The 23,813-nt window shown below is 44.9% G+C and overlaps 1 protein-coding gene across 4 annotated transcripts in view; it reads right to left on the bottom strand.

Moving 5' to 3' along the window:
- Nucleotides 1-348: 348 nt before the first annotated feature.
- The window catches only part of KCNIP1 (potassium voltage-gated channel interacting protein 1), a 344,635-nt gene continuing 321,170 nt past the window's right edge, over nt 349-23,813 (bottom strand). For 3 of the 4 annotated variants that reach the window (XM_014850875.3, XM_014850876.3, XM_070517104.1), the window contains exons 2-8: nt 11,793-11,917; nt 11,068-11,137; nt 9,053-9,123; nt 8,171-8,278; nt 3,371-3,475; nt 2,392-2,454; nt 349-1,213 (exon numbers count right to left, since the gene is read on the bottom strand). In XM_014850875.3, coding sequence (XP_014706361.1) covers nt 1,166-1,213; nt 2,392-2,454; nt 3,371-3,475; nt 8,171-8,278; nt 9,053-9,123; nt 11,068-11,137; nt 11,793-11,917 — 590 coding nt within the window. In that variant the 3' untranslated portion in view covers nt 349-1,165. Of the gene's footprint in view, nt 1,214-2,391; nt 2,455-3,370; nt 3,476-8,170; nt 8,279-9,052; nt 9,124-11,067; nt 11,138-11,792; nt 11,918-16,655; nt 16,689-23,813 lie in introns of all 4 variants that reach the window. The other variant, XM_070517105.1, reaches the window with a different exon arrangement.

Genomic DNA, 23,813 nt, shown 5'->3' on the forward strand with positions numbered 1-23,813 from the left:
CTGGACTCCAAGTCCCTCAGCAGGAGGTCCTGACCACCTCTTTATCTCTGTATCCTCAGCCACACCACATGAGGCTCCAGATGTCCACATGACAGGGTCTTGGGAGTGGCGGTCTTGTTGCAAGAGAGGTGTTGTGAAGAGTCTCGTCTTTAAGCTGCATTTCATAAGGTCACAGTATTTGCATTTGAACTGGATGTTTGCTTGGGGGCGGGTGAGGACGATGCACTGCCTGGCACAGGGCCTGGCACCAAGTGAGTACTAATAACTGGATGCCAAGTGAATGGACTAGCCTCCCTTTTTCACAATTTACCTCTCCTGCCTAATGGAGTCATGGAAGAAATGACGATTAAGAGTGTAAGAAATAGTTCTGTTTATTGATTAGAACATGGTATAAAATTACAGCAATTTGCAGGCATTCTGGGCTTTCTGGGAGGGACATGCAGTGCTGGGCTCTAGCAGGAGATGGAATGGAGGCATGGACTGCTGGGCATTGGCTCCTTTCCTGGGCATGTTAAGGGACTTGTACTACCAGCACGGATGCTAGTGTGAGAGAGAATTATTGGTCCTTCCCTCTGGAAACAAAGGACATGGGCAGTCTGGGTCATCAGACAATGCCATGCTTAATAATTCAGCCCTATCCTACATATGTTAGGTGCTGACCCTCCCAACCTAGTCATGGTAGATTCTAGTTGTTCTGTATAATGCTCATCCTTCCCACCAAAGGAAGGGCAACAGGCACATTGTTTTGGGAGGCCATCAGAGGATGGTGTGCATTTGGCTCAGGTTGTCTTGCTTCCAGATACATCAAAGTCTGCTGGACTTGGAGGCAGTGGACTGGGGCACGCAAGCAGAAAAGTGTGCACTACTGTTTAAGCTCGAGCAGAGGGACCTTCCATATGGCAGCAGTGTGAAGAGATGAGCATGCTTCCAAAATAAACCCAATTTCTTCTAGTCCCTCTCAAGAAGGGGGACGAGAAAGAGCTGGCAATCAGAGACTGAGCCACGTGATGCTGGGTTCTGTAGAAAGTCTTCAGCAGAGAATTCTTCCAAAGTGTAAAAGGTGTTTCTGTCCCAAGAGTCGGTGTGTAAAATCAGAACGAGGGCAGATCAAGGTGTTAAGGTGTTTAGTACAACGTCTCTGAGAGCCAGATGGCTATGTCCACAGTTACATGACATTTTGAAATAGCTGGAGGGACCTCATGATGTTGTCATCCTGGGAAAGGAGGAGAGAGAAAAGAGAGGACGGTCAGAACTCTGAGGCTCCTCCATGAGAAGCTCTGTGACTGGTGAGCTGACCTCCAGCATGGGTTTCCTATGCAGAGAGAATCTGGCAAGGATGTGAGAAACAGGGAGTAAAGGATGGAGACGTGGAAAGTGGGCAACACAAGGCAAGAAGCACCTTTCCTGGCTTTAGAGAGAAATTTGGAAGAAGCACATTATCCAGTAAAACAGTGAGTACTGTATTTTATCAAACAACTTTTCTACATCTACTGAAATGATCACATGATTTTTCTCCTTTATTCTATTATGCCATTAATCACATTCACTAGTTCTTGAATGTTAAGCTAATCTAGCATTCCTGTACTAAGCCCTATCTATTCATGATGTATTATGCTTTCTACCTATGGCTGGATTCAATTTTTGCATCTATGTCCAGGAGGAATATATTAGCCTGAAAAGTTTTTTGTCTTGTAATGCCTTGTCCAGCTTGCATGTTAGGGTCATGATAGCCTCATCAATCAAGCTAAGTTTTCCCTCTTTCTCTGTTCTCTGCTTTTGTATAAGCTTAGCGTCATTTTTGTTCTTAAATGTTTGGAATAGTTTACCAGTGAAGACATCTTTGCCTGCCATTTTCTCTGTGGGAAAGTTTTAAATTACAGATTCAGTTTCTTTAACAAACATAGGACTACTCAGACTTTCCATTTCCTTTTGTGTTAGTTTTGATAAATTGTATTTTGCAGGAAATTTGTAGATTTTATATGTTGTCAAATTTTTTGGATAATGAACTAATATCTTTTTAACATCTGTAAAGCCTGCGATTTTTCTCCCCAGCTATTCCCCTGTAGTCTGGGGAGTGGGTCATCCAGCCAGAGGCAGGTTGAAAATGACGGTGTTGCTGACTTGGGATGTCTGTGGTTTCGCAGAGACCCTCTCTGGCTGTGTGAACACCCCCAACACCTCTTCTTAGGCATCTGGCTCAGTCCTGTGCTTGGCCGAGCCCAACCACAGGCCAGTCTGGGGAGTGGAGATAGCTGGACTTTGGAGTTGTTGCTGGTGGTGATGGCTCTCATCTGAGGGGTTGCAGGTTTCTCACTCTCTTCTTTCAGGTCTCCAAGCCCCAGATTTCCTTCCCCAGATTTAGAGGTTTTGTGCCCTCGGATCTCTCCTTACCTCCTGACAGGATTCAAGAAATTCGTCTAAAGTCACGATGCCATCTTTATTTTTGTCCATTTTCTGAAAGACACAACAGGAAGCACTATGAAAGCACTTTAAAGAATCTGGAATCTGCATTCCAAAACTTGCTTTTTGCTAACCAACTTGCCCCAAAATTAGGGTGGTCTTTCGCTGGCCACACACCTCTGCCTAGGCCCTGGTTACAGCTCTCTGACCCCTGTGAGCTTCCTTAAAATTGAAAGACTTGCTGCAGACCCTGATCACCTCATCTCCCGATTGTTCTGCTCACACCCTATGTGTCCTCTGCAGACTCTCTTCTAACCTGTCTCTCTGGCGGAAAGAACACCGGACATGAGAGGTTCTAGTTCTGTCTCCGTCACTTACTGAGTGCCCTTGAGTGAGTCTTTAAGCCTCTCTGAGCCTCTGCTTTTCCCATCTGCAAAGTGAGAGGATTGGACCAGAATGAGCTCTGACATTCTTTGAAACTCTGCTGTTAGGTTAACTTTTTACTAAAACACCACTATGACCACACCACTCTTCTACTCACAGACGAATAGAAGCCACTCGTCCTTCACCAGAGTGAGGCCAAACTCTTCAGTGTCAAGATCTCACAATCCCCCCACCCTAGTTTCCAGCCTTCCTTCCCTTTCCTCCCCAGACATAAATGCTCAACACCCACACAAATGTGCTTAATGCTGTCTTCTCTGTTTACTCTGATCCCCCAAGAATTTTTATGGAACTTAGAGTCCATACTATATAGCTTATATTTAATAATATACTTCCCTGTTCTCTTCTGTAGTGTATGCTTGTCTGCTTAATGAGATCATCTATTCCTAGAGCACAATACATCTCGTAATTCTTTTCTGTTTCCCGCAATACTTAGTTCAGGGTTGGACACAAATCACTTGCTCCGATGCTTTCGCGCTGACTGGTCTAAATTGGGCTCAGAGCTCACACACAAGGCGTATGCTCTTACCTGGAAGAAGACGTCCACGTGCTGCCTTGGAGTGTCTTCCTTGAGCACAGGATATGTGTATTTCCCCATCATGTCATAGATGGCTTTGACAATGTCCATCATCTCCTGGGAGGGGACATCGAAGCACACAGTGTGGGGACCATGAGGTCAAGCTCTTCTTAGGTGACAGTTTGAGGCTCCTTGTCCCCCTTGCTAATGAAAGTGATTAAAAGGACCCTCTTCAGCTGATGAGAGGGATTTAGAAAACAATCTGAAGGGGTTATATTCTGGGAGCTTCTTTCTAGAGAGAGGACAGTGGAAAGCTCTCTTTGCCTTCAGAAGCTCTTAGGTAGGTTACCTCTTCTTGAGCATTGTCTGTGAGGGTTATGTGTGGGATCAGGGTGGACATGGCTGTGCCCTGATCAGCCTCCACCCCGGGTTGGAAGACCGTCTCCCCACTCCATAATTCCTTTGAGACGTTGGGCCGGGGTGGCTGTGTTTGTACCACATGACCTGTCCCTGTGACCACAAGTGATGGGAACAAAGGTGGACATCTGACTAAAGCTGAGCTACTCAGTATTTCCCTCTTGAGAGGTTTGAATGAAGAGGCACAGCAACTGTAGGCAGAAGCAGTAGAACCCTGGAGCTCGAAAGTCGTGTGGATTTGGGCCCAGTGCCACGGGAGAGCCATTTCCAGGTTTTAGCTGAGGTGAAGGATGAGCAGAAACCAAAAACCTCTGCAGAAGAGTAGAACTTCTGTAAGGAGTAGAATGAGCAGATGCACAGAAAGTAGAGCGGATGAGAGAAATGCCGGGAGAAAGGGAGAGAAAGAAGAGAAGAGAGGAGAACAGAGGAGCAGAGCGGGGAGAAGGAAGGAGGGGATGGGGGAAAACAGAAATGTTCACAGGAGCGTGTGAATTTGTGCACACACACACACACACACACAGGCTCTCTGAGAAAAGCAACTGAAGAAGAAAGAGGTGTAACAGAGACCAAGAGAAGCCACGGAGAGGCGGTGTCTGAGAATGGCTACCCTATAAACTAAAACCTCCTTTTGGGCTTCCCCCACCCCTAGGTTGCTGGCAATTTGAAGCCGTCATTCCTGCAGAGGAGAGTGTGGCCATCTTGATCTCAGACAATGCTGGAGTTGGGGGTGGGGTCGTGGGGGGGTGGTAAAGAGAGGAGAAAGAAGAGGAGACACAGAGAGAGAGAGGCTAACAACTTTCTAGTTCCAATGGGGATTAAGTGTGTTCCGTCAGACTCCCTATATCCTTACAGGAAATCTCTTTCAACTCAAGCTAGTTTACGTTGATGATTTTCTAGTCTTTGTAACCAAAAGATCCCTTTCTACAAAGACAATAACTACCCTTCTTGGTTGTTGGGGGTTGATAGATGTTACAAATCCTATCATATTTCTTTCCAATCTTTCAATGCTTCCTGATATAGAGTAAGTGCTTAGTAAATACAGGTTTCCCTTGCTATCCGAAAGTAGGGTGTTTCTTATGAAAAGCCAACACGCCGTAAAGTGAAGAAGGAATTACCGTTAATTTATACGGGAAAAACTTTGGAGCTTTCTTTGACCCCAAAAATAACTTACCAAAATAAATGGAGATAAAACACAGATGCTTTATCTTAATCACAGACACAGTTCAAGGCCATGGCAGCTTGATGATGAGATGCCGAGTGTAGTTCCCAGGAAAGAGCTTGGCGGGTGGGGGCTGCCTCTATAATGGCTTGCTGCAAAATGAATGCTGCTACTAATGTAGGTCTTTCAAAAAACGGAACTTCCAGATAGTGAGGGAAACCTGTGCTTGTTTAAATAATTAAGCTGTTCCTAATATTAGTTTACAGCTCTGTTTCCCTGAGACTGTGAGCTCTGTGAGGACACGTGTTGGGTCCTTCAGTGCTAAGGCCTCTGCACCTGGCACAGTGCCTACCACGGGCGAAGAGGCCAGCAACAGCTGAGTGGCTCTGTGTTCTTCTCCTATCACACTGGCCGGGCATGGTGTTCTGTGGCTTATCCTGGCCCCTCCTCTGCATGGGGGAGAAGAGTGGACGAAGACGGCCTTCTCTGCGGGATGTATGAAGTAGTGTCTACAGAGACCCAGCCTCTCTCCTGGGTTCTTTGCCTGCTCCTCCTCATTCCATGTGCTTATTTAATTTTTTGTTTTGTTTTTAACCTATTGTTAATAATTTTAGACTTACACAAAAGTTTCAAAAATACTACAGAGCGTTCATATACAACTTTGACCAAGCTTCCCCTGATGTTAACAATTTAGCACAACGATGAAAACCTGGAAATTAACAATGCTACAATGCTGTTAACTAAACTAAGAGCTTATTCAAATTTCATCAGTTTTTTCCCTCGTGTCTTTTTTCTGTTCTAAGTTCCCACATTGCATTTACTTATTGTGTCTCCTTAAGTCTCCTCTAATCTGTGACAGTTTCTCTTTCCTTTTTGTCTTTCAAGATCATGATACTTTTGATACGAGTACTGGTCAGTTATTTTGAAGAATGTCTCTCAGTTTGAGGTGGCCCCTGGTTTTCTTATGATTAAATTGAAGTAATGCATTTCTGACAAGACTATCAGAGAGGTGAGGTTATATCCTTCTTGGTGCATCATATCAGAGACGGACATGGTGTTGCTATCTCTTATTACTGGCCACGTTAACCTTGGTCACTGGATTAGGGTGGTGCCTGTCAAGCTTCTCCACTGATTTTAGTATGTGTCAGTGGATATTGCCTGCAAAAAGGATCACTGTGGTGTTTGTCTATTGGTGATTTTGTATTTCCTTTATTTTCCTACATTTATTAATTGGAATTCTTCTTTAAGGAAAAATTGTTACCCCTCCCCATTTATCTATGTATTCAATTATTTATTTGAATACATACTACATTATTTGAATAGATATATTATTCAGTATGGACTCATGGATATTTAGCATATAGGTCATGATGCAATACTATCATTTTTTATTTTTTCCCTCAAATTGTTCTAGCGTTGGCTATTGGCAACTCCTTCAGGTTGACTCCCATAGTGTTTTGACATGCCTCCATCTTTTTTCTTTTTTAGGACTCTCATACTTTTTAAGTACAAGATGCTCCAGGCTCATCTTGCATTTTCTCTTTCCCAGTCCTGGAATCAACCAGTTCTCCAAGGAGACTAGTTCCTTGTACTGGAGAATGGTATTTAGAAAGCAAGGTCTGGGTGCTGGGTGTGCTCATCGCTACAGGAGTGTTGCTGCTCCTAGGCCCTGTCACTGGACAGAACTAGGGAACATATGTCTCTAGCCACGTGTCTGTTTTAAAATGTGTGCTTTACAAGTCCTTTGCATCTGCCAGCTGTAGGTTTGTTTCCTGAGTATCTTTTATCAGAGAATGGACTTAAAGACCAATTTTGATTGCTGTCTCAGGATTTTCATTGCCTACAATTTTGATGAGCTTATCTCCAAATGACCGTCAGGGGAAGATGCAGCTCTATTTTCTAGGAAGCTGTTTATCTTCACTTTTCTTTTACTTTTAAACTGCCATCCAGAGTGGTCTGATGGGTATTAATGGGGACAATTTTGTCTAGTTTCAAATAAGAAAAAGGGAACCGGAGTTAGCAAAATGATTTAGTGATGAAACAATGGTTGAATTCAGGTTGCAGACCAGTGTTATAAGTCCCATTTTATGGAGTCCTTTCTTTATATATTTCGTGAAGTAGTATGTGAATATTTTGGAGTATCGTATATTTGAGTATGTACAGAAGCATTTAATTATTTACAAAATTGAGATAATATTACATATACTACTTTCTAAAGTGGTTTTTAAAATATAGTGTATTATACTAATTTTTACGTCTTATTACTCTTGCATGATTTTGGATGACCAGCTGTTATTCCATTATATGTATTTACTGGAATTCATTTAATGAATCTGCTACTAGTGGATATTAGGATTTTCACACTTTTTGGGATTGTTCACCACTTTATCTTTAGCACCAAGAGCACCTAATTAGCTCTCAAATATGTGTTGAGCAAACACACGACTGAATGAATGAGGAATGGAAGCTGGAGAGAGCCTTTTGGGGTCGAGGTGAAGACTGGAGATGCTATTTGTAACTTCAGACACTCTGCCTGGCACGTAGGAGCTCAGGAAGTGGGATGTTCAGGATGCTAGATCCAAGCTTCCACCGAGATACCAGGAGACAGGAGATATCAAAGTGAGTTTTGAGACAGACCTGTGGGCATCTCGCTGCTGGACACCATATGTACTCTAAGATTCTGCAAGTGTCAAGTGGTGAAGATTCAGAAATTACTTGTGATGATTTCTTTAGGGACGGCTGCACCTTCCATCACCTCCTTCTCCGGTTTTATTAGTAGGCAAAGAGGTGTGGCCAATGTGATCCCTTTGGGGTCCCTTCCTCCTCAGAGACACCCTCTTCTCTTCTAGGAGATGCCTGCAATTCTACCATTCCAATTTTGATCTTTAACTCATGGCTGTTAACCTGTTCAAATGCAAGCTCCCCTGGGGGGGTAACTCTACACTGAAATAAATCATTTATACCTCCTTTGACATGTGCATTGATTACCTGGGACCCAGTGAGAGAGAATGAATCTGCTTAATCCTCTCTTGAATGCCTGAGAACAGGACAGGGTGGGGCAACGGGGGAGGTCAAAGGCCACGACTTTCTTCATTTTGCCAGGAACCAGCTCTGTTAACCCCAAGCCGATCTCTCCTCCTCACTCAGGCAATTTCATTATCATGACTGGGGCTGTTGGCTACTTAATTAGGTGCCTTCACTGCAGATTTCTCGTGCCCCTGCCTCAGCTCACTTACCTCTTTGTTTATGTATCCGTCTTTGTTGATGTCATACAAGTTAAATGTCCACCTCAGTTTCTCATGGACGGTTCCTCTCAGCAAGATCGACAGAGCGGTTACAAAGTCCTGAGAAGTGGAAGAAGCATGAGCAGCGTTAACCATCAAGCCATCGGGGAGGGCGGAGCTCTGACTTGGGGTCAGCCTTTGTGACTGCTTTTACAGGATGGCATCTCCCATGTCCTCAGTCCCCCGCAGGCTATGGCCACGCTCAGGAAAGAGCATCCCCCCTTCCATTCTGTGCCCTGCCCCATTTTGGGGAGGAGCCTCCTTGAAGAATAATCGAGCTCTGTGTGTGCTGACACCTCCAGACACAGGGGAACACAGCCTCCTCTGGTATTGCCTGATCTCATGGCTGCAGTTTTCATACTGGTGGCGGTACAGTCTAGTGGCTAAGAACGTGGACTCTGGAAACATGGTACCTGAGTTCAAATCCCTCCTGTGCCTCTCACTAGTGTTTGACCTGGGAAAACCACTCAGTCTCTTTGCTTACTTTCCTTTTCTGTAAACTGGTAATAAATAATAGAACCCTACATTGTAGAGTTATTGTGAGGATTAAATGAGTCAATATGCGCAAAGCACGAAGTACAGACCCTGCCACAAGGAAAGCTCGGAGAGCCTGTGAGCTGTTAAACCATTGTCATTCGTCCCCTGAGGCCCTGAGTTCCGGGAAAGCAGGGGCATTTGTCTTCTCTGTATGTTCAGGAAATGCTTGTTAAATGGATAAAAGTTTCTTTGTCTTGACAGAAGCATTTGATGATCCAACCCTTGCCCCTGACTCCCAACACCCCACGGGTTAGAGGAAGAGGTGATGGGGAGCCGGGGCTCCTGAGACACGCGTACCTCGAACTTCACGGAGCCTGTCTGGGTGGTGTCGAAGGCGTGGAAGAGGTAATGGGCATACGTGCTGGCATCTGCAAGGCAGAGAGGGAAGGCAGGTGACGGGAGCAGGGCCCCACAGAGGGACTGAAGTCACTTAAAAACAATGACAAAGAGACGGGTGATGCTGGGTGACAGGAAGGTGAAGATGGTGGAGTGGGAAACGCCGCTGGTGTGAATCGGGACCAGTGTGGCCCTCCTGGAGTTTAGGTGAGAAGTTCTACTAAGAGCCCAGACAGGCCCTTTCAGCCTCCAGCCAGCCATCCCCAGAGAAAGACCCACCTGCCTGTCTGTGTGTATAATTCTTGGTGGATGAATGACACAGTGACTGTGTGAAGGTGTTCTTCCAAGTGACAGTGCAGTGCTGTGGAATGAGCACTCACTAGAGAGCACACACACCTGGGCTTAGATCGCAGCTGTGTCACTGCACAGCTGTGTGACTGCAGGCATCTAACACAACCTCTCTGAGCTTCACTTTCCCGTCTCTGTACAATGGGATGTAGCAAGACCTATTTCTTGACTTTCTTTTTTCTTTTAACTTAATAATGACAAATATGAACATGTGTTTGACCCTCAAGAAACTGTCATAATGTAAAGGGAAGGGTGAGCCACCACTGAAAGGAGTGTGTGTGCTTAGGGATGAATGGCCTGCTGTTTCTGGATCCAGCCGATATTCAAATATTTCACAGCAACGGATAACAGTAGTCATTTGAATAATTGGAACTTCTTCAAGCACTGGGTCATTTCTTCCTAGGGTAGGGCCAGAAAGCAATGCAAATGGCGATACCCTCTGCCTCTCTGCTGCCTCAGCCACAGCATGTGGTCCATGTTCTTTTGCAGGGTCTCAGCCAGCTCCTTTAGGGGCATCTCCTCTGGGGTCTCGAGGACCACCTTGTGCATGTGCTCTGGCTCCCAGTGGGGTAGGCAGCTGTGTGCGGGTGGCTGCGGTGGCTGTGTGACAAGCCTGATCTACCAACATGTATTTCTTGACATTTTTGAAAAAGTATGTTAAACTTTTCACACAGTCACATCATTGAAACCATCATCAAGTCTCCCACATAGTCAAAACTCAATGAAGAGTTCCCAATAGAACTCAACAAACAGCCAGTCAGGGGCTTGCAGGGGACAAAACTGCCCCGGCTTGGGTAGGGGCCCTGTACTGGACCCCATACCTGGGAAGGCTCCTGTCTGCTGCTGAAGAGGCCCATAGAAATAGAGCCCCAAGAGGTGATTAGTACACTTGCATCTGCATTTCGTCAGGACCCAGGGAACGGGTTCTGCAGGAGTTAGCTCCTGGGGGCAGGAAGTAAGGTGGCATGTGACACATGGAAGCCACAGGGAAAGCCACTGATGTCTCAGGCCCATGGGCCAGACTGGGTTCCCGCAGGAGTCAGGCAGGGCAACAGAGGAGCCATGGGCCTGGCACATTTGCCAACCTGGATGTATAAGGACAATTTTACGTTCCCTGCATCTTTTTGGATTAGTTTATTTTGATAGTTTCTGATATTTACTAAAGTTCTTTGTCAAAATTCTAGCTTGCCTCAGCTGTTGTAGGGAAAAGAATGGAGAGTGTGTGGCACGATGGTGGGACGAACATGGCAGAGCTTTACATCAGATACTTATGGGGTCTAATCCTAGTCAGCTACTCACTGGCTGTGTGATATTGAGTGAATTGTTTAACCTCTCTGAAACTTAGCTGCCCCATCTGTGATAAAAATATCTGCTTTCTAGAGCTATTATGAGATTTTATGATACTGCTTTATCAATCTCTCCTTCTCTCCTAGCGAGGGTCCATTTTCAGAGCTCTTTTCTGCTAAGGTTTTGGTGAATTCCATGTGTTGTAATAAGGGGGAAATCCTGCTCTGAGTTCTCCCTGACCTTGAGGAGGAGCTGGATTACAAGGGAGTGTGAACTTGGAGGAAGGAAGGCTGCTCACAAGAGGGGGAGCCCGGCAGGATCTTTCTCAAGGTTGGACTCACCTCCATGAGGGAAAAACTGGGCGTAGATCTGCTTGAAGGTTTCCTCGTTGACCACACCGCTGGGGCACTCCTGCGTGAAGGGCGAGAATGGTGGGAGGTGTCTGAGGGCTGCCCCAGGAGGAGCAGATGGGCCCAGCCCTGGGGTCTAGGGTTCCCTTGATCCCTGGTGGCAGGGATGGGGCAACCACCTGCGCACTTCCATGTCTCCAAGGTGAGTGGTCTGGAGGTATTCCCACCTTAGGACCAAAGCTGCTTTGTAAAATGATGAGACATCATCAGAGGATGGGCACTGTGAGGTGGAAAGAGTTTGGCTTTGGGACTAGAAAGACCTGGGTTTGGATTGTGTCTCAGCCCCTTCTAAGACTTGTGATTTTGTGCAAGTGAGCCTGGTTACAGAAGACCCAAATGGCACCAATAAGATCAAGAGTGTGCACGTGTTATGCTAAGGCTGGAACCTGGGTCGGGGTGAATTCTCCAAGGTTATGTCAACCTGTGAAGTGCCTGGGCTGTCAGCACATTTCCCGTCCACTGAGATTGCCTCATCTTTGCCTGGAGTCTTTCTTTCTAGCCTTATGGTCTTGCTTTCATGTCCCCTTGATAGCCTTGGCCTTCCTTTGACAGCTACACATCTGGGAAAGCCCCCTGACGGGCCCCTGTGGCATCTGGCAGAGCTTAGCCCCAAGTGGGAAATCCTGCCTCGGCCTTCGGAGGCCGTGGGGTCTTACGTTTTTGAAGCCTCGATAAAGGACTTGCAGCTCCCTCTTGGTGAAGTTCGTCTGGGCCTCAAGCTGCTCCAACCCCTCAGGCCGATGGCAAACCATAGTCATCTCCAACTCGTCTTCAATCTTATCTGGAACCAGAGGAGATGGCATTGGAGTGGCTCACCTTGGTGGTCACTTGTCAGACCACAGTCTGGGCTGTTGGAAGAGTGACGTCATGACCTGGGGCATAGGGCTTGGGCTGGGGGTCACACTGCAGACGACCTTCCTGTCTTGAACCCTGCCTCCCTGCCTGGTCACTGTGTGTCTTACAGTCAGTCCAGCGTCAGACACCACACAGGGAGGGAGTTTTGGCTTTGGAGGTCAACACATTCCAAGTGGAGATGAGGGCAGAAGTGCTAAAAATAAGACCATATGAAAACTTTTCCCTTTCTTTCCAAATAACTTCTTTACATACTCAATTTGCTGCCCACTGAACTATCTGAATATTCCAGAGACACAGGTAAGTGAGTGGAACGTGTAACAGCCTCCAAACAGCAAAGGGAAACAAATCTGTTTAAAAAAACAGAGTTAACTCTCACCATTTGGGACAATTAGAGGAAGGCTGGCATCATTTATCAAAAAGTTCAAATGGTAGCTTGTTAAATATTAATTTTAAAAATATGGATGTATTTTTCAGTACTGTTTTGTAATGTTTACTAGATACCCTTAAATAATAGGAAATGACTTAAATGGGAACTACTTTATATAAGAGAAAGCTTCTGAAGCATTTGAGGGGCTCTAAAAGCCATTGTCTTTAGTCGTCTCTCTACCATTCCTCCTATATGTACTACAATGGACTATAATTTTGCAATAGTTGTTTAGAACGCGTCAGTCAATTAAGTGAGAGATCAGCCTGTCTCCTAGTGAAGGATCACAAACTCCAAATAAGTGGAACTTCCAACGTGTTACCATCACAGAAGGGTCAGTGAGTGTTTTCCTCTGGGCCCTGCCACAATGCTTTCTATAAATTTACTCCAATCAATGGGGCCGGCCCGGTGGTGCAGCGGTTGGGTGCACACGTTCCGCTTCTCGGCGGCCCAGGGTTCGCCAATTCGGATCCTGGGTGTGGACATGGCACCGCTTGGCAAGCCATGCTGTGGCAGGCATCCCACATATAAAGTAGAGGAAGATGGGCACGGATGTTAGTTCAGGGCCAGGCTTCCTCAGCAAAAAGAGGAGGACTGGCAGTAGTTAGCTCAGGGCTGATCTTCCTCAAAAAAATAAAATAAAATAGCTTTAAAAAAAATTTACTCCAATCAAGAATCAGTTGCCATCTAACCTTCTCTGCCCATTGTCCCATTGTTGTCACGCAGACATTACCAAATCCATATATTGAACAACTGTAAATCGGGGCTGGCGAGAATAGCGATGAGGGGGACAGGCTGCTGGGAGCGCGCACACCCCCGTCACACCCAGGATTACGGACTGGGAGGACAGGTGAGTTTCTGTCTGAGAGAACAGGGTGAGCAGGACCATTGCATTGGGTACATTTCTCTAGTCAGTCCCTTTGTACCAGATTCTCTCTCCAATTGTCACTTTTCCTTTTGAGACTTTGATCTTAATACAAAATAAATCCATCAAAGTGAGTTTTTGTTTTGTACATCTTCCCTAAAGTAGTGGACGTTTGGGTAAGTTTCCAAAGGAGAAGCAGAACTTGGTAACAATTCCCAGTTGTCATCTGCCTTACGTGCTGGGAAACAGGGATCACCTTATCCTGCTGGGAGGAAGGCAGAGCATTCAATATAAATAAGATACTCTGTTTATAAGACATTGCTGCAAGTGGCCAGTTTCCGTATAATTCTTACAGAGCCTTTGATTATTGTTATGTTTGTAGCTAACAAGTGAAGTAGCAATTACCTATACACTGCAGTGTTTCCATGTAAATCAAAGCGCCCATTCTCAAACAAACAACCCCCATGTAAGTCAGTCTAATTCAGAATACTTACATATCTTTTTAACTCATTTTAAAATGGAAATAAAATTGTTGGTTTAAATCTCCTAGCACTAGATTGAATAACAATTTTATTTGAAAAAAATGCATACATATTTAAAACTGTGAAAAGAGGTGAAAGCCATATTAAAATGTAAATAAGGAAGATGCAAATGTATTTTTGGAGGAAATGATGTCTTTTTGGAGGCATCTAGTATACCTTTCCAAGTTTATCTTACCTAGAAGCTTAAAGGTTTCTTTTGCAATATTGCCTTATTCTGTTAATCCTCCTGTGACTAAATTCCTCAAAAGCTCAGGGCAATCTCTTTGCAGAAGCTTGAGATAATCTTTCTGATTCAGAAACTGTACTTGCTTACCATTTCCTGTACTATAAATGCACTGAGCAATTATTGAAACATCAAGTCTTAAACCCACTTCATTAAGGTAGAACTGAACTTTATTAATAAATGAATTGTTTCGCTGTCTGGGCAGCAGGATCAATTTCCGTATCAAACAGATATTGTAACAGCTGAGTATGTGGATATTGACAGCTGAGATTTTGTTTTGTTTTGCTTTTTCATCACCTTCTAATTCTCACGCCGTGGTAATGTCAGCTTCTGAAGGGAATGCATGTCTTTGGGGCTCAAGATGCCGGGGAGTCGCCTGCATGTGTGCGGTAGGGGCCGAAGCCAGTGGTTCTTGATTTCTTTTTATTAAGTGTGTTTCACAGTAAGAACTACAGTTTTCATCACAATCCAGTATACACATGCAGTTAAGCAAAAATTTCACAAAATAATACTCTCTCACTAATTTGGGATGTACTCTATTCTCCATTTTAATCTGTTCCTTTCTAAAAATGTGCTGACTGAGTCCCTGGGCGTTATCCAGGCGGTCTCAGGAACGGGAGGAGGGTGCGCCTGTTCCCTGGTTGGAGAAAGAGGAAGCAGCGTTAACAGGTGGGGAGGCTCCTTGACAGTTTCTTTCCAGGTTTGTTAAGAGTCTCCAAGGCCAAATGTTACTTGTTATTATTATTTTTGCCATTAAAAAGAATAATGAGCCACTCGCCAAATCAGATTAAGTTTGGATGACAGAGATCAAAATTAACGCAGAGATTTAATACTATGGCAATAACTACATAACAAGAATAAATTAGGTACTTCTGCTTGAAAAGTACTTTTAATCTGTAAAGTGTCTTCATGCCCATGGTCCCACTACAACCTTGCATGTGGCTGGGAGTGGGGGGACTGTTATCCTCTCCATCAGAATATTAGGAAGATGAGTGTCCTAACAGATAAAGAGGTTTTCTAACTGTAAGTACTTTTAAAAGCAATGAACTGTCTCTTACTGGGGGTAGTTAAAGCGAGACAGAATAACCAACTGTTGCGGATGCTACACAGGATATTCTCAGATTGAAGGGGAGTTGGAGAAGATGATCCAGAATAAGTGGTCCTTGATGTTTTGGGGTCAGAGACTCTACTGAGTGGGGAATGGAAGTTTTAGACCTTGGAAAAGGAAAATGCACCTAATCGTGGCATTTTGCCTGTCCGTTCAGTGAGGTCCTGTTTCTCTGAAACACGTGGAGCCCATGTTATGGGCTTCTACACAGTGCATCTCTTCCAACCTCTGTCACCAACTGACTTTGCCTGAGTCCTAGGTCGCATAGCCAGCTGGTGACAGAACTGGACCTAGAATGCAGCCAATCCAGGGCCTCTTTCATAGATCTGGCTCCCATGTGCCCCAACAATGGTTTCTGCTTCCCTCAGCACAAATTGCACTTTGGTTTGTAACTAGTCTTGCAATGCTTCTGCTCCTAACATGCTCTGTGCCTGTGTACAAGTTAGACCCTCAGACTACGAATGGTAGGAAGACCCAAGCCTTTGGTCTTTTCCCTAGCAAGGTGTCTCCTCTGTTAGGTCGATGACCATGACCACGACCATGACCAAAGACCATGGTCATGACCATCTCCTTCTTCCTGGACTGGAGAGTACTTTCTCCATCATGGAATCTCTGAGTTGGACTTTACACCCAGCCATCTAGTTTTGAGGTTACAAAATCATGGCCCTGGGCATGAACACAGCCCAAAGATAGGTGTTGTTTGGCCTATAAAATGTGTTTTCATTTTCTTGGGGAATTAATTGCCAGTATTCAAAGACGGGGGATTCACATACAAGTTTGGCTTCCTGTCTTGGAAAATGGGATTATCTGACAACTTTGGTCTCAAATTCTCACAAGGCAACAATGCACTAGAGCTGAGCAGTGGCTGTTCCCTCTGGGCTGTGCTCCCTTCCTGCTCCTCTGGCTCACTGAATGCTTTCGCGCTCCCTGCCTGGCCCTGCAGGCATTTGAGTTTTTGGTTCCTGATCTATGCCTGCTGACTTCTCACCTGTCCTTCTCCTACCTCTCACCAGACAGTCTACCACCCTCTCTCTCCCACTATTTGTTTATTTAAACACATTCAACTTTGTTTCACAAAGGACTTGAAGCTGGTTGTGTGAAATGAATAGAAAAATAAAAAGAGATAAAGTAAGAAGAAAAACTGCCTCAGAAGATGGTGATTAGATTAGGAGGTCAAGACCACAGGGAAAAGGCGAACAGAGAAATTCAGGCCATTTATTCTAAGCGGTTACTACACTTGAGCCACAAATTGGCTCTGAGCTTTTACATGTATCTTGTTGCCCACAAGAGGAAAACATACCAGTTTCTTCGGGGGAGCAAAGCTCTGCCTATAACTTGTCTCTGAAAGAATGTTCCCAACTGTTTTTGTGTAGGTTGGGTTTGCTAACAAGGGGCACAGAAACGTCAGGGCTTGAGAGGACTAATCACAAAGCATATACTTAAGAAGCTCTCCTTTTGAAAGGCATGTGACCACAGTAGTCAAGTCATTTTAAACTTTTTACCTCTCTGATACTGGTAATACCACCAGGCGATGTCTAGGAAAAAGTAAGAAGACATTTTACCAAATCCATTCATCAAAAAAGCAAAACACACTCTTATCTCCATGGAGATTTCACTCTGAGGTGTCCAGGTCACCGTCCAGCTCCACATATGCGAAGAGGTCTCGTAGCAGAGCTGGGGCTGACCTCCCTGTCCTTTTCCCAGGTCAAAACAGGCAAGAGCAATGGGTCACCTCGCAGTGCCCACGGCTCCCAGCAGGGGGCTCATGAGCATGCCCACAGCCATGCAGCCATGCAGCCTGAAGAGAGATGGGATGGCATGGGCAGAGGATGCACAGATGGGCGTGGGCCTTGGACATACCCGCAGGTTTGGTTCAAGAGTGGCTTATAAGATACCCTCCACAATAGAAGTCCCTGCCCCTCTCTGCTACTTTGTGATCTGAAGCTGCACATCTTGTAGGATTCTTTATTTGCTCACTCAACAACTATCAGTGAAGTGTCTACTATGCGTATACGCGTGAATGAAACAGCTCTGGTTCCTGCTCTCCTGGAGCTTACAATCTACAAGTCTTTGCTTCTCTCTTCCCTTCTCAAGCTTAAGAAGTAACACAGATGCAGAAAAGGAAAACGGCTGTCGAAAACACTAATTAGCACATTAGGACGCGTGGGCAGAGTGGATGCAGGTGAAGTCCTCTGTTATGCTAAATAGAAAACATAAGACAAAACCTCAGACCTGGGAAATCCTCCCTGGCACGGTGGAGCTGCGAGACACAGGTCCCAGAGAGCGAGAGACAGGGGCCCTCTTTGCCGCTCTCCTGCTGGCCTTTTGAGTCTTTTTGGGGGTCAGCCTGGTCTTCCTCTGAGGCTATTATTTGAACTTCCTCCTGTCTTTCCAGTACCCCTGACCAGGAGCGTGTCAGGCAGACCAGCTACCACTCTAAGTGTGTTTTGGTCACTCCCCACTCCCAACCCCAGGCAGGAGGGGTTTATTTTCCTGCCGCCCCTACAGGTGGCGGTATAGGTGGGTATCCATTGGTGTTTTTGCTCTTGTCTCCTGACCTGAATCCCATGGAGAAACTAATTTTGCTGGATTTAGTTGCCCTCTTTTATTACTCTAAGTAGCATTTATATCTATCCATTTTTTTCTAATAGACTTTATTTTTAGAGCAGTTTTAGATTTACAGAAAAATTGCTCAAAAAATACAAAGTTTCCATATACCTCACCCTCACAGTTTTCCCTATTATTAACATCTTGCTTTGATGTGGTATACTGTTACAAGTGACCAACCAAGATTCATATACGACTTTTAACTAAAGTCCATAGTTTAAAGTTCACTCTTTGTGCGGTACAGTTCTGTGGGCTGTGACAAATGTATAACATCATGTACCCACCATTACAGTATCCTACAGAATAGTTTCAGTGCCCTGATAATGCTTAGGTAGCATTTTTGTAGAGATATATCTACAAATATGGATTGACCTTCTCTGTCATGCCAGGAATGTGATAAGTATTGGGAGAGAGATGAAAAGATATAAGGTCTGTTCATACGGAGTTCTCAGACTGGTAGGGAGACATGCACGCGGACCAGGATTACAAACTCACATGCCAATAGTAGTCGGCAGGTAATTTAGATGAGGCAGGTGATGGGCGTACAACACAGAGAGTGGTGGGAACTGAGAACTGGAGAGTCATTATTGCCCCATGAGAATGAAACATCCAGCTGATGTCATGTAGAATTTAGGCCCAGTGAGTCCAGATCCTTAGATTTTTCAAGAGATACTACAATTAGAAATTGTTTGTGTCCTGATTCTTAGCTGTTATCAATGAGTTTACTGTTTAAAACATACAGCATGGGCCAAATATAATATTCCTGTTTGTAGGATGTTGTGGATTGCTGGTCTGGAACTCTTCACTAGCGAATCTTTTCAAGCAAGGTAGACACGGCTGAGACCCTGGGAGCCAAGAGGAAGAAGCCCTCAGCTAATGCGCCTGGATGAGAAGGAACTGGAAGGGGTGGCAGGGATGGTTTCAAGGGGAAGTGATAATTTATTTGAGTCTTGAAGGAAGAGGCGACAAGGGAACAGCATGTGCAAAGACACAGAAACCGAAAAGCCTGAGAATGGTGAGCTTTCTGGTAGCAGAGCTGACCTCTCACTGAGAACAACTAGAAAAGGAGAAATTAAAAGAAAAAAACCCTTGCATCTGTTTGAAGGCATTGGAGAGCTACTAAGGTGGCCTACACTTTGGAAGCCATGATTCTGGAGGGAAGAAAAACTCATGAAGGTGAGCCTGACAGTTAGTGCTGCTTTTCAACTCACAGTCTATGCGGGTTTATAAGTGCTGGGGGTGATGAGGCTGAGAAACTGAGCAGAAGGCATCTGCTAGAGCAAAGAACATACGCAGAACTTCCAGCAATCCGGGAAGACAAACGTGGGACCAGTCCTACTAAGACATTCAGGACTTGAGGGTGCAGACCAGAGGCCACGGAGAAAGGGAGCACAGAGAAATGAAACTGATCGCCTGAGCTGCTTATTCCCTCAAGGCTTTCGATGATTCCTGAGTGACAGGTCAAGGGAAACTAAGCGACAGCCACAGGCAGAAGGCTGCAGAGCAAATCGGAGCTTCTGGCAGGCTCACGGTGCGTGGGGGTGACTCAGGCGCTCAGGCCCTTCAAGGAGGAGAGCTCTGGGGAAACACTCAGGCTACATTCTAGGAGTGAGGGCAAACTAGAAATAGATCGGACCATGCAAACACTGAAATGCAGCCTCCAAACAGCTCAGTCCCTATTTGGATTAAGTTTATCTGCCTCTACTCTATTAACTTCCAGAAGCTGAAGGCTCAGCCAGATAGTTTACAAATTTTTTATCCTAATGTCTACCACTGACTGAAAATTTGCCAGGCATATTGAGAGATGGACCAAGAGAAAAAGCTAGAATATGGTGATACAGTAATAGACCTATAGGTGAGTTAGATATTGGACTTATCAAGCATGGACTTTAAATTAATGGTGAAATAGAGGCCAGCCCAGTGGCACAGCAGTTAAATTCACATGTTCCGCTTCGGCGGCCCAGGGTTCACCAGTTTGGATCCCGGGTGCAGACCTACACACTGCTTGTCAAGCCATGCTGTGGCAGGTGTCCCACATATAAAGTAGAGGAAGATGGGCATGGATGTTAGCTCAGGGCCAGTCTTCCTCAGCAAAAAGAGGAGGATTGGTGGTAGACGTTAGCTCAGGGATAATCTTCCTCAAAAAAAACAAAAAAAAGGTGAAATATGCTCAAGACAAGAGGTAAAAAGATGAATTCCACCACAGAACTAGAATATACATAAAAAATAAGCTAAAAATTCTAGAACTGAAAAATATATTGTTGAAAACTAACAACCAAATAGATCAATTTAACAGCAGGTTAGGCAGAGATGAAGGCAAAATAATGATTTGGTAGATAGATCAATAGAAAAATATGCACATGGATGCACAGAGAGAAAAAAATGGAAAATATGGACAAGAGCATAAGAGATATATTGGACATGATGAAAAGTTCTCACACATGTGTAATTGGAGTCCCCAAAAGGGAGGAGACAAAGAATGATGCTGACGCGATATTTGAAGAGATAACAAATGCTAATTTAAGAAACTGGATGAATATATCAAGCCACAGATACCAAGTTCCAGATTCAAGAAGCACTAAAAACCCCAAGCAGATAAACACAAAGAAAATCACATTTAGGAGCATCACAGTAAAACTGCTGAAACACAAGACAAATAGAAAATCTTTGACACAAGGGAACAATCTTTAGACAAAAACCAGGCCCTAACTAAATCCCGCTTGCAAATGTAAGGACACAGCAAAGGGAAAAATGAAAGGCTGGAAGAGGCTATAGCAGGCAAACCCGAATCAAGAAAAGCTGGCATGGCTATTTTCACATCGGATAGAGTCAACTGTAAGACAAGAAGCTATGCTGGAGAGAGAGTTTTCATAATGAAAAGGGCCATCTACTAGGAAGATACAACAATTCTAAATTAGGATGCACTAATAATATAGTGTTGAAATACATACAAAACAAAGGCAGACAGAACTAAGAGGAGAAATAGAAAATTCACAATCATACTTGGAGAATTTAGAAATACCTCTCTCAGGAGCTGATAAAACAAAGAATCAATAAAGGAAGAGAAGATACGAGCAATGCAGTTGACAAACTTGGCCTTGTTGACACACAGAGGGCTCTTTACCCAACAATCATAGACTACCACACATTCTTTTCAAGTGCACATAGCACATTGACCAAAATCAACCATTTCTTTGGTCAGAAAGCCAATCTCAACAAAGTTCAAAGAATTGAAATGATTCAGAATGTTTTCTGTCCAGAGTGGACGAAAGCAAGAAATCAAGAGCAAAACGAAAATGAGGAAATCTCCAAATGTTGGGAAATCAAGCAATATGGTTCTAATTCCTAAGGGAGCCATGTGTCAGAGAAGAATCTTATGGAAGTTAGAAAGTATTTTGAACTAAATGATAATGAAAACATGACATATCAAAATTTATGGGATGATGTTAAAACTGTACCCAGAGGGAAGTTTAAAAGAGCATGACATCCTGGAACTGCAAATGGCTTACGTGACAGTGTGCCTAAAATCGGATGTGGTGCTTCCTCCTGAAATCGTATTTCTAGTGTTTCCAGTGGTTCATTTTCTTTTTTTTTTTTTTTAAAGATTGGCACCTGGGCTAACAACTGTTGCCAACCCTTTTTTTTTCCCCCTGCTTTATCTTCCCAACTCCCCCCGTACATAGTTGTATATCTTAGTTGCAGGTCCTTTTAGTTGTGGGATGTGGGGACCCCGCCTCAACGTGGCCTGATGAGCGGTGCCATGTCCGTGCCCAGGATCCGAACCCTGGGCCGCTGCAGCAGAGCGCGTGAACTCAACCACTTGGCCACGGAGCCGGCCCCATTAAAAAAAATTTTTTTTTTTTTTGAGGAAGATTCGCTCTGAGCTAACAGCTGTGGCCAATCCTCCTCTTTTTGCTGAGGAAGACTGGCCCTGAGCTAACATCTGTGCCCATCTTCCTCTACTTTATATGTGGGATGCCTACCACAGCATGGTTTGACAAGCAGTTTGTGGGTCCACACCCAGAATCCGAACTGGTGAACCCTGGGCCACCAAAGTGGAATGTGTGAACTTAACCGCTGCGCCACTGGGCTGGCCCCTCCAGTGGTTCATTTTCAATGTTGCCTAAGCTATGCTGGTTATGTTAGAGACTATATTAGTGATGGCCTGCAGGCATTGGAAACGTACTCTCTTCTCTCCCCTAACCATGCCCGGTTGGTTTATTCTGGATGAGTTTAGCACCATCTTTCTGATTGACAACCCACCCCATCATGGGTGAAGACCCTTGCCGGTGCCTGCACGGAGCAGAGGGGGAGACAAGTTCCCTTTGGTCCTGATGGGTAATCCTGGAGGCTGGGATTCTCACAGCCGAGGCGTGGAGGTGAGTCATAAACTCGCTCAGACACACAACTCCCCAGCTCTGAATTTTTATAAACTTCCCAATGGGTCCCAGGAGTGCTGGCTGAGGCTTGATAAAGATTTTCTGAGTGTTCCAGACATTTTTTCAGTCTTCTTGGTTCAATAAAACTCAAATCATGTTTTGCTCCAAGCATTTGTTCTCTTAATCTTGAAACCCTCCTGCCCCTTTTAAGCAAGATTGAATTTATATATTTCTCATTCATTTACACTGCAGTCCTGAAAATGTCCTGAAAAACAGAGTCCTACAAAAAAAAAAAATCTTTGAGTATTTCTACTTCCATTAGATGAGAGAGTTTCCAGATCAAATGACTTAGAAAATCGTCCATATACAATGTATTTCAGTTCTCTGACCTTTCTCCCAAAGGGAGGGTGTTTTAAGCGTGGCCTTTGTTCGTATGGGCACACTGGGAGGGGTGTGGGGGAAAAGAAGTGTCAGGTGCACCTTGCAAGTGCTTGGGAGGGTGGTGGTGGTAGAAATTAACTGTCAGAAATGTAACGCAATTACTAAAAGTCCACAGAGTCACTACACAGATTGTGACATGTCACAATTGTGTTGGTTGTGTGATTGTGTAACATTCACACATTCTTCACCAAGATTGAAAAAACAAAGCAACTCCTGGGAAAGAAATGAATCAGCTAGATCTCAGGGTTGGCAGAAAAAAGGAGCCGTAAACAGTGTTTCGGGACAAAAAGCAAGGCCACATACAGTAGGGACTCTTCTGTCCCCTCACCCTCAAAGCAACATTTCAGTCCAGCTAAGCCCCTGGCCAGGCTGCAAAGGAGACATGTCAGGTGGACTGTAGTGTCCCTAACAGAGGCAGAAGTCTCTAGATGATGTTTTAAGTGGCCCTGTTTGGAAAAAGTGCCCCGGGATGAAACTCTTGGTGGTAGCTCCAGCAGTCTCCTCAGCGCTAGGGGGCAAATAGACAAAAGAGGCCCCAAATCCTGCCACCAGCTGGCATTCAGGAGGCTGTGGGAAAACCTCCCACCGTCTCTCCTTTGGTCTCAGCTGTACACTGCCCTGAGGTTCCTGCACATGGAGAGAGCCGGTTAATGAGCGGTGGCAGCCCTGTGTTGGGGACAGAGGGCAAGTTGCCCAGGATGAGTGAGTCTGGAATATTTCTGCAGGAAATGATTGCACGGGTGGGATGTTATTACCCCTCTTGACTGAGAAGCTAAGATGATGACTCACTGGGAACGAAGAGGAGGAGGAGGAAGTAAGGCCCAGGGAGAAAGGGGGCTTTTAGTTTTGAGATGGAAAAATGAAGGTGTGGGGACAGGTTGAAGAAACTACTCGAAGGAAAAATAGAATTGCCCTGTGAATAGCACTTATCTCAGGTTGGTATAGAATTTTCTCATCCATGGAAACTCATTGGCTCAACGTCAGGCTAAGATGTGGAAAGCCTGTTTTTCCGTCTCCTTTTTGAAGAGTAGGTCACTGCTATCCACTTAAGATAACTTAGCAGATAACTTGCTAAGTGATGGTTTCCAAGCAGAGGGCTTGCTTTCGTGGGCTGGTAAATGTTTAATGACTGGCTCTCGGGGAGGGGAGAAAAGCCTGATTGGTACCATTTCCCACTTTCCCTGGTGTAAATGTCCCTGCCATGGCCAAGTTCAGGCTGTCAGCATGAAGTCA

Source organism: Equus asinus, chromosome 9, assembly GCF_041296235.1.
Source record: "Equus asinus isolate D_3611 breed Donkey chromosome 9, EquAss-T2T_v2, whole genome shotgun sequence".
In the NCBI taxonomy this organism is placed as follows: domain Eukaryota; kingdom Metazoa; phylum Chordata; class Mammalia; order Perissodactyla; family Equidae; genus Equus; species Equus asinus.